The following is a 9,502-nucleotide window of genomic DNA, read 5'->3' as shown; positions in this document are numbered from 1 at the left end:
TTGCTCATATATAATTTGCAAGACCGATCAAAGTTGAGTTATGAGCAGCAAACACACTGCAAGTCTATGACATCATTTTCTTCCAAATATCATTCCAGACAATGTCCCGGTGTGTTTGCCGCACCACCAAAACACACACCATAACATTTGTGCTGTGATTATGAAGCCTCTGTTCATTGCCTCTTTTATTACTGTTATTATTAATGAATCAAGCAAGGCGTGAAGCCCGGACAGATAAGTTAGGGGGTATGTGGAGCAGGCTAGAAGTGGTAATTGCTGGTGTAACAGTGTGTGCAGTCCCGAGGTGGCCTCGTAAGCGACCCGCTTTATTAGATCGGCCGGTATCGATCCCCGCCGTGCCGCGGTGACTAATCTCCAGGCGGGGAGAGGGAGAGCGCGGATCGATGAGCCTGGATTCAATCATGTCTGGAAACAGAGAAGGTAATTTATTGTAATCACCAGTGCTAAATGGAAAACGTGAGAACAACGCGCCCGTGAGGTCCACAAGGAGAACTGCAGCAGAGATGAAAGAGAGGCCGAGTTGAACAGGCTGCAGTCTCTGGATTTTCACTGAGACACAGAATAATATCAGCCTGCTGGGTGACCTTCAGCACTGCGTCCACGCTAGTGCCCGCAGAGTTTCTAAAACCCCATTTTCTCACCTTGACAAAAAGCCTTTTCACATAATTTACGAATGCAGTTTAATAGCAGCAACCTCTATGAGTGGATTATTTGATTTAGAAACAAGAAGAATGGATCCATAAATAAAACAAGCCAAGAGCTGCGTTTAAAATCCTGCAGATTTGTTAACTGTGTGCGAGAGCCGTCTTAAAGGAACAGGACAATAGCAAAAAAACACAGACAGGCTGATGTTTTATTCAACAGAACGGCCAATACACTAGACACACACTTTCAGTGCTGCCTCATTCGTGTCAGACACGGTCAGTCTTTAGTAAAAACTCACAAGATGAAGTGAAATGCCTTCGCTTTGAGTTAAAGGTGGATGGTAATCAGACACCTGAAGATAAAACGGAAGGCTCCATGAGCAACAGGTGATGCGCTAAGAACAGAGACGACGTTAGGCACGGGAGTTTCGCTCCTCCTCTTCATTTTCCAGGAGGTGGGCTGGTTTGTACCGCGTCACGCCTCTCTCATCCACCGTCTGCAGCGCAGCGTTCCGGCAGGTGTTGTCCATGCTGCCGAGTGACGTGTACCTGCGGGCGGACAGAAACGTGACACCAAAAGGTTTGCTGTCATACTGTTCATGCCACAAGCAGAAAGAAAGGATGCGGAATTTTCTTACCCTTTATCGTAGAGGACACAGTAGGGCACAAATAACGTCCTCAAAAATGACCAGATGTCATGATAGGTCCAGTCCTGTAAGAGTGTGAGAAAGTATCCAACTCAACCAGCGTTGTTCAATCTAGAGTAAGTCAGTCTCTGTGGGGTCCTCTGAGATGTTCTCAAGATGAAGAGTTGCATGCATGACCTTAATGAGGTAGACCGCAAACGGAGCAGGTGACACCGTCTTTCTTCTGCTCGTTCATTCGTCAAACTGACTAAACACGTGAAAGAGCAACGATGTAGATCTCCGACAACATAATGGAAATCTTATAGAGTCTGATGAATTTCAGTACAATAGTGATACAGTAGCTTCTGTTGTAAGATACGGGCTGACATTTGCATTTGGTGTTGCAATAGAAAGCGATATTAATACTGTAGGTGAGGCCTGTGTGAATGTGTGGAGAGGGGCAACTTTTGGGAGCAGAACTTTACAAATGAAGTTCTATTGTTGGGCTGCAGATTACAATGCAGGTAGTGTGATGAATGCCCCTACATTTACTGCCAGAAACATTTCCCACATAAAAGCTAATGGGGTTCTGTTTGCTTCCCCATATTTATGCGACTCCTTTAAAAAAAAAAAACCCAGAAGCCAGGAGTGACTAGAGCCAGACGTTTTCTCTGCTCCGATTGGTCAGCTTCTGCATGCGGTATCAGCTTTCCCTCATTGGTGCAAAATGATCTGCATCATCTCCGAGTGCAATTTAAATGTTAACAACAGATTTTTAAGATACGTGAAGTATCTTAAAAATCGTCCAGTATCAAATCACACTCTACACTTTAAAAATGCAACGGATACTAATGGAGCACTAGTTGTTCTGGAAATAGATAAATAAGGGAAATAAAGAAGCGAATTCCAAATCTTACTAACGCACAAAGTGAGCCCTGAGCTTTCTGTTTGACTCATAAAAAACTTTTGTGGCATTTTGCCTTTATTTTGGCAGGTGACAATCTCGACATAATGACAGAGACAAGCATATATCCCATGGCTCTAAACGAGACTCTTGACTCTTGACAACATATGATAACAGCATGCCTGCATAACTGGTGTGTTGGTCTTACCAGAAGCGGGTTGACTCTCATGTAGTCTGGCCAGCCGGGGTCAGTGGGACACATGGGTGTGAGTGTGAGTGAATAGGGGTCACTTCTCCTGGTCCCCATCAGGACAGCTTTTAACTCCGGCCTTCTTTCCTGCAACTCGTTCAGCGCCTGCCGAATGCTGCCCTCCACGGAGATCAGCTCCAAGTCATATCTTTGGGAGACACGTGTGCAAACGGAGAGGGTTAGGACAACCTTTTTAGCAGAAAATCTTGATGCCAATCGCACTGGTAACACCTAAAACTATCGTGAATATGCAAAAAAAAAAAAAAAAATCTTTTATTGTTTGTTTTTCAACATAAGAGTGAATTTCCCCCCCAAACGTGCTCCAATAACAGCTCACCTTTTTGACGTGTCTTGGAGGAATCGCTCCATTTCAGGGAACGGAGATACAACACGGATATACAGAGCTTTGACCTTCTCTTTTCCATCTGGATACCGCCTGAGAGTGGCAGACAAAGTGGAAATAGAAAGCAAATAACAGCAGCACAGCAAGAGATTAGATGAATCGGTATGTGAAGCGCAGTCGACCAAGTAAAAGGAAAAAAAAAAAAAAAAAAACGAGTAGCCCCGTCTAAGATATCCTCACTAGTAAATCTTTGAACTCATTTTTCCTCCACTTATATCACGGTAAGATGTTCCCTACCCCACGGTGCTGAAATGATCTCGTTATGCAGTTGATTTCTATTTTTCATCTCTTATCTCTCCGGTCATTCTTTTTTTTTTTTTTTTTAAACAATTCCTCGTCCTCCCGTTACCGTTTCATTGCAGCGTAGTAGAGATGAAGCAGAGCTGTGCAGTCTTTGCCTCCATTGAAGCCAACGCAGATTTGCTCGGAGGAATACTGATCCAGTGCAGCTTCTATTGTTTTCAGTGCAGACTTGACTTTGTTGCCCAGCTCTGTGCCTGCGGAAAGAACTCCGCAGTGAGAGGAAGCCTTACAGTGAATGTACTCAAACGCTAATAGCCACATCTTCAGTCATCCCTCGTTTTGATGTCTAATTCAGAGTAAAATTAACTGCTGGTAGTTTATCATATCAAAGTCATTCATACATCGTTTTCTTCTCAATTCAATCTCACAGCAAGTTTTCTTTTTATCCTCCACCATAATTTCCCAACTCATGTTAACATTTTTTACTTCCTTCACTGTGAGACTTCTTCATGCTCTCACCATTGTTGGATAGTTTGTACACGTCCACGGTGGCGATGGACACCGAGTCTTTGACTAAGGACACCACGCTACCCTTGGGTAGCTCATCTATCAGCTGGAGTCGTGCTTTGTCTACTTCCTCCTGGCTGTCTGAGTCCAAGACAAGTTTGACTTTGCTATAGTTGCTCAACCAGTCGGGGTAGGAGCCGAGAGACACCCTTTTGCTCCAACTGGCCTGCAGTTTGGTCAGCACAGGTGCAATCTCTGTTTCGTCTGCATCGACAAACACCTGAGAAAACGCATTTAAGGTGAGCGAAGTTGCACTGTTAAAACACAGATTTCAGAACTGTAAATCATTCATAGGGCCGTTGTGTTACCTCACGAGAGTGGAAAGTGGTTCCTGCGGCAGAAAAGAGGTGCTCCAGTCCAGTGAACGACCTCTCCATCAAAGCTGGGATCCCAGGAAACACGTACACATTACGCACACTGACCTATGACAGGGTAAACAAAGGATCATGTGAGCATAGATATGGTAAAAAGTGCCCATTCAAGCCGAGTGAAATAGCCAAAACACAGCAGTTAGAAGTGAATATTGATCACTTCCGGTTTGGTTTCTATTTAATTTCTGTTATGCTAGTCGCCTTTTTCCTGGTTTCACTTACCACCGGGTAGCGCTGTGGTTGCCCAGTCTGAGGGTCAATTCCAAAGTTGAGTTTAGTTGAGCGAGGCACCATGGCCAACTTCATAGCTGGACTGTTTTTGTCCGTCACCCCGAAAAATTCTTCAACTAGCTTGGTGAGCTCAGGATGGAGATACAGCTCCTCTTTGAACGCCATGGCGATGCTCTCCATGGTGACGTCATCATGAGTGGGGCCTACACCCCCTGACGTAAAGAGGTGTGTATATTTTGAGGAGAGGAGGACCACCTCTTTGGCTATGACGTCTTGTATATCTGGTATGACTGTGATGCGCTGCACAGACACACCAAGTCTCCTAAGTGCTCGTGTTAGAAAAGTGCTGTTGGTGTCCACAGTGTAACCCTGAAAGAAGCGCACAGTTAAGTTTCATGGCACAGTTTCCACTTTCACTCAGGCATCAAATTCAAGGGCTTTTTAAAAACTCCAGACTCCTGCTTAATGAAATTCAAGGACTCAGAGTGGGCATATTTTGAGGGTAAGGCGTGACACTGGACACGATCAAAATACTTTCATGTTTAAATCATGTCCAGTCAAGAAATAAGAAAGAAAAACTGTCATTCTGAAAGAAAGCATCACCGCCACATCAAACAGCCCCCACAAGGTTTTCCTGGACTTGTGAAATGTGACCACGAGACGGGATAAGAGGCCATATGAGCCCAAGCATACTGATGAAGGAGCATATGTTAAAAATATCCAATACATTCAAGTCCATAAAGTAGTTGAGAGGGAGGTGTTCCACAACCTTTCAAAGAGCGGGGTACTGTCACTCACACAGAAACCTAAAAGTCACACAAAGCCATGAACATGAAATCACCTTGAGAATCTCATCTCCAATGATGAGAATGGCCGCAGTGGGAGCGTCACCGTTGGCTGGAAAGGACGAGCCGGAGCTTGCGTTGTTAGTGGACATGGCTGCTGTGCTCAGTTGTGCCGCCAGTCTCCTCGCACGCACCACTGCTCTGCTCAGATTGGGTAAGGAAAAGCTAAGAAACACAGAATAAAATCACTGAACACTGTAATGGATCAAGTATCAATACTAGTCTCTCTGGTCAACAAAAAGCTCTTTAGCAAAGCATATAAGCAGAAAATATGATGTAAAGTATGTTAAAGTGTGAACAAAGATTTTATTATTCTCTGTATTATGCTTAATACTTTCATACTCACAAAATGCTCCTGTGTCGTCAAACTATCATGTGTTGGTGTAGATTGTTGATAAGCCAGGTGATGGTAATCCAAAGAGCTTGAATGGAAGGCAAATGGACTTCTTCTCTCCCCAACAGAAAGCTTGAACTGTGGAAACCTTTCAGGTGGGGGGTGAAAATGTCCTCAAAAACCAGGACAAGAAGTCCAGTTGCCTTTCATTCAATTTCTCTCACAATTGCAAACACTCAGCACGGTTACACGCACAGTTGACTCGAGCTACCGTTAGAGCACAACTGGGCTATTTAACTCGGGCACTATCATTTCCGCGATCATGGAATCGCGGAATTGGCCGATTAAAACGGGATCTATTTTTTAACGCGGAATATCGCGGAATTTGACACAATTTGACTGAAATGCTGTTTTTGTGCGGAAGAGGAACGTATGTTGGAGAAAGCTGCACGGAGGAAACCAAATCTGGGTGGCACAACAAGCCCCCTCCACAGACTGAGCCCTCCCCCTTCAAAACAATGTAAGCATGCATGGCGGAGCAATACCAAAATTACGTTTATGTGACAGGTGAACTGTTGTTCTACCAGCACTCAATTGAAAATTGACAAGGTACAACTCACTAGGACTAACTAGTCCTACAGCTTAAAGGGAGCCGCTTTAAAAAAAAAGCTTTTAAAAGTTTCATGCCTTATTTAGAGGCTGCATTGGCCTTACTCCCGTTATAATGCTCTCGAATGATCTAAATAGCGTCCAAACTACTCCGAGTGACACCAAAATGCTATCAATGAGTAAATGAACGTATATACAGCTAGAAATAAGGTCCAGGTTTAGAAAAACAGGAACTTTCCCTTTAAGAAACTTGTTTAAGTTAAATTTGAATAAGTTTAAAATGCTTGGTTGTTGTTTTATGACAAGTCAACTAAAGTGTCATTACTTGCTTCTTGTTTTTGATGCAGTTTTGATGTATAGAGGAAAAAAAATGTTTTCACTTTTAAATTTAGGTTTAATGTCTATTTAATTTGTGTATACTTTAGTGATTTGCATGTAAAAACACACTGTTTTTGGTAGTAAAAAAAACAGGATTCACAAAAAAAAAGGAATTTGAGAAAAAAATAAAACGGATTTTATACTTATATTCGACGTCTTAAATGGATAATTTTCAGTCATGTTTTCTCAAGTGTTTCGCCATCTAACAAAGAAGCTGTTTACGTGCATTTTAAATGTTCGGTTGAGGTGAAACTGACACACAATAGTTTTTGTTGGTTTGTTTTTCTCTTGTCATGTAATCGTGCATAATGATGCTTACATCAACATGGATCCGAATGGACCATCCAAAAATGTTTCAATCAAGCTCAGGCCCTCCTCTCCTTCATAATTCGCTTCCTATCAGGGGGTGTCTTGGGAAGAGGCGCATTAAAGAACAGAGTAGAGACAGAAAGAAAAAGGGGGCAAAAAGGTGGAGAAACGGTCAAAAGTTTGTGTATTTCAGCTGCACAGAGCTTACTCGGCATCACAAATCTACTTTCTGGGTGTGGAGTTGGAGCATTTAACATATTGCCCTCGGATTAAAGTCAATTTATCTCTGTGGAATATATTACCTGTTTTAAATGTGGTCTTTCAGTTAGTCATTTTGAAGCAGGTACGACACACGTGCAGGATAACAGCGGAAACAAAGACAACAAGGACACTTAACTCCAGAGTAAATGACTGAAGTGGCAGAGAAACATGCTGAAATTAAGCTGATAAAGTGGCTGTCATGGAACATGTTGGAGTGGTAAAACGTAGCCAAGTATTATTGCTTTAGTGCAAAATCAGAGTACTGTATAATTTCCAAAAAACACATGCTTCTACTACACTACATGTCAGAGGAACATATTGTGATAAATACTGTAAAAGTGCACGTTATTTTACAAATAAAAATGCTGATATGCAAAATATTCAGAAGGGTTATGCCTCTGTAATATAATGCTTTGTCATAAACTAAATTTTGTACAGACGAAGAGTCTGAACTGTTACTTAATTGACTGAAGATTGATTAGAAACTGTTCAAATAATCTTTTACAACCCATAATGATTGTAAAAGTTATGGCCACACATTGCTATTGATGCATGGATATTGACAATGTCATGAAACCAGAGTCAGAGGGGCTGTCTGTTTCTCTCAAAAAAAGTTATTTTGGAACATGAAATTTACCTCATCACATCTGCAAAGTTTTACAGTAGTGAGACTGAGCTGCAGAACATTGAGCTATAACCGTGTAATTTTAGGCCGCAGTAGTACTTCTCCTTGAATAACACCTCTGTCTCCGATCATTATGAGTGACTTGTGAGGAAGTGAAGAATAAAAGAGCAAAGTTTTACAGGACTACTGGACATGCGCTGGTCAAATGCAGGACTCTCAACCCTGACCCCATGACCACACTCTTGACTATCGTATAATAAACTGAACATTCAGTTGTACACCTGACAATACAGTCTTAAATGCAGGTCATGCCAGTTAATAGACAGGACGAAATTAAATCAAACAAATGTCCATAAATTTACCTTCGTAACACAAAGTGCTACATAGTCGGAATGTCAATGGCAGCGTTCTGTACTTCTATGACAAATCTGAGCTGTGATAAGTCTCCTTGCTAGTTTACTTCACCCTAGCTGAGGGACACAGACATCAACCTAAATGTATGTTGGTATTCAAGTATACTGACTAACTCAACTATACGTTGTCTACGATTTCCCTTGCTACCGATGTACATTTGATAAACAAACTGTTTAAACCACTAAAACCGGGGTAACTTACTTCAAGACGCATATGTCCTCGTTACGTATCCTAATAGCTGTGACGACAGATGACTCGAAAGTTACAATCCAATCGCAAAGGAGATTCCGTTACAAGACATGTGTGAGAGCCAATCATATTTGAGTAGGTGGGATTTAGCAGTCAGCAAGTTTACATTAGCGGAAACCCTATGCAGTACCGGTAGTACCCCGAGCAGTATTATTATCTGTAATAATATGTTTCTTATAGGAAGTAAAATCCTAGAATATTAACTGCACTACTGGTGACGACATGTTATCGATCTGCAAGTCAACAGCTAAAAAGAAAAACGTTGTTACGAGGACAAGGGCTAGAGGATGCAACATAATGCTAGGAAACACCTTCTTCTGCTTGAATATAGACAGATAAGTGTAACTCGCGTACCCCCTGCTGGTAGGAGGAGTCAAGTCTTTCACTTCTCTCATTTGTACACCATTACTTTCTCGACCTGAGGGTGGAGCATGTTGGCTTGTCAAGCGTTGTTTTCTATATAAAACCTTGAACTCATGGTGATAGAAGAATATCTCATTAACAATAAGCTTCAATATTGATAAGTTTGAAATTTTCTTCCATCACAATATTTCAAATCTTTCTCTCTTTTGAGATTTTTTTTTGCCCAATTGAAGATGATTCTTCCTTCTTTGCTTTTTCTTTGTCACGATGGGGTTAAGTGGCAATTAAGCCTACCTGTCAGTTGTATTTTTAGTATATTACTCGGAGGTAAAACGTTTTTTTTTTTCAAACTCGGTTAAAACAAAGGAAAATATATATGGAACTTAGCAGAAAATCTTCTTTTTGGTGAGATATATCCGACGATAGCTTTAAAACTGTGTGGAATTGCGTCATAGGACATGGTTATAACAAGCAGGATGTGCCATTTGAAACGCAGATGCAGTTTAAAAATTCAAAACACATGTAGTAGTTATAAGTAGGTACATTTCCAACAATAACAACAACACAACTACTAATAATGACGATGATAATAATTCACTTCACTGCAGTTATTGAAACCTCTGTAGGGGATTAGGTAGATGTAAGAACTGTAGGTCAACAAACTCGGAAAAGACGGGAAAACAGCTGTTCTTCTGTCGTATTTATCTTCTTTAAATTACACATCAGCTCTAACCTTTTGGCTCGCTATCTGGGACTTCCACTTTTAAGCAATCTGCAGCGACTAGGCCAGGTGCAAAGCAGGGGCAAACACACACACACACACACACACACACACAGGATCTGCGGCCAGATGAC

At 41.8% G+C, this 9,502-nt stretch overlaps 1 protein-coding gene across 5 annotated transcripts; it reads right to left on the bottom strand.

Moving 5' to 3' along the window:
* Nucleotides 1-847: 847 nt before the first annotated feature.
* flad1 (flavin adenine dinucleotide synthetase 1) lies at nt 848-8,572 on the bottom strand. Of its 5 annotated transcripts, none has more exons than XM_075465547.1 (11): nt 8,237-8,572; nt 6,746-6,836; nt 5,102-5,270; nt 4,252-4,629; nt 3,967-4,080; nt 3,611-3,878; nt 3,198-3,339; nt 2,783-2,881; nt 2,404-2,593; nt 1,304-1,377; nt 848-1,214 (listed from the first exon to the last, which is right to left on the bottom strand). In XM_075465547.1, the coding sequence occupies exons 2-11, from the start codon at nt 6,751-6,753 to the stop codon at nt 1,079-1,081; spliced, it is 1,578 nt and encodes a 525-aa protein (XP_075321662.1). In that variant the 5' UTR covers nt 6,754-6,836; nt 8,237-8,572; the 3' UTR covers nt 848-1,078. The 5 variants fall into 5 exon arrangements, with proteins under 5 accessions (XP_075321662.1, XP_075321660.1, XP_075321661.1 ...); XM_075465545.1 differs by having other exon boundaries at nt 3,198-3,345; nt 8,237-8,568; XM_075465546.1 differs by lacking the exon at nt 8,237-8,572 and adding an exon at nt 7,984-8,216 and having other exon boundaries at nt 3,198-3,345.
* Nucleotides 8,573-9,502: the final 930 nt, after the last annotated feature.

Source organism: Odontesthes bonariensis, chromosome 5 (assembly GCF_027942865.1).
Source record: "Odontesthes bonariensis isolate fOdoBon6 chromosome 5, fOdoBon6.hap1, whole genome shotgun sequence".
Classification (NCBI taxonomy): Eukaryota; Metazoa; Chordata; class Actinopteri; order Atheriniformes; family Atherinopsidae; genus Odontesthes; species Odontesthes bonariensis.
The sequence above is the reverse complement of the archived record's forward strand: the minus strand, read 5'-3'. Positions and strand labels throughout refer to the sequence as shown.

Excerpts from the sequence above, each read along its gene's own strand:
- flad1 (XM_075465545.1), bottom strand. Across the intron at positions 1,378-2,403 it reads TGAGAGTCAACCCGCTTCTG|GACTGGACCTATCATGACAT; the intron begins GTAAGACCAACA and ends ACACTCTTACAG. Across the intron at positions 1,215-1,303 it reads TGTGTCCTCTACGATAAAGG|GTACACGTCACTCGGCAGCA; the intron begins GTAAGAAAATTC and ends GTCCGCCCGCAG.